Below are 303 nucleotides of genomic sequence, written 5' to 3' on the forward strand. Positions count from 1 at the left end.
ATCATGCTGCTGGTGTCTGTGTGCTGCTGCCTGCCCCCGCTCGCAGGTACCGCCGCGGAGCTCCGGGGGTGGGCATCGCCGGGGGCTCCTAGAGGGTCACCCCATGGGTGGGCATCCCCAGGGTGCAACACGGGAGCTCCAAGGGGTGGGCATGTCTGGGGTGCATGGGGGAGGGCTCCTAGGGGGTCACCTCATGGGTGGGCATCCCCAGAGTGCGGGGGGGGGGGCTCTTAAGGGCTCATCCCATGGGGGGGCATCCCCAGGGGGCAAGGGGGGGAGCTCCTAGAGGGGACCCCAAGGGGG

At 70.6% G+C, this 303-nt stretch overlaps 1 protein-coding gene across 1 annotated transcript in view; it reads left to right on the plus strand.

Annotated features, from left to right (window-relative positions):
* The first annotated feature begins 3 nt into the window (after nucleotides 1–3).
* The window catches only part of LOC109294898 (repulsive guidance molecule A-like), an 11,955-nt gene continuing 11,655 nt past the window's right edge, over nucleotides 4–303 (plus strand). Inside the window, exon 1 of the mRNA XM_019513472.1 lies at nucleotides 4–46. Coding sequence (XP_019369017.1) covers nucleotides 4–46 — 43 coding nt within the window. The remainder of the gene's footprint in view (nucleotides 47–303) is intronic.

The sequence above is a fragment of the Gavialis gangeticus genome, unplaced genomic scaffold, assembly GCF_001723915.1.
Source record: "Gavialis gangeticus isolate Ggan-Ray unplaced genomic scaffold, GavGan_comp1, whole genome shotgun sequence".
In the NCBI taxonomy this organism is placed as follows: domain Eukaryota; kingdom Metazoa; phylum Chordata; order Crocodylia; family Gavialidae; genus Gavialis; species Gavialis gangeticus.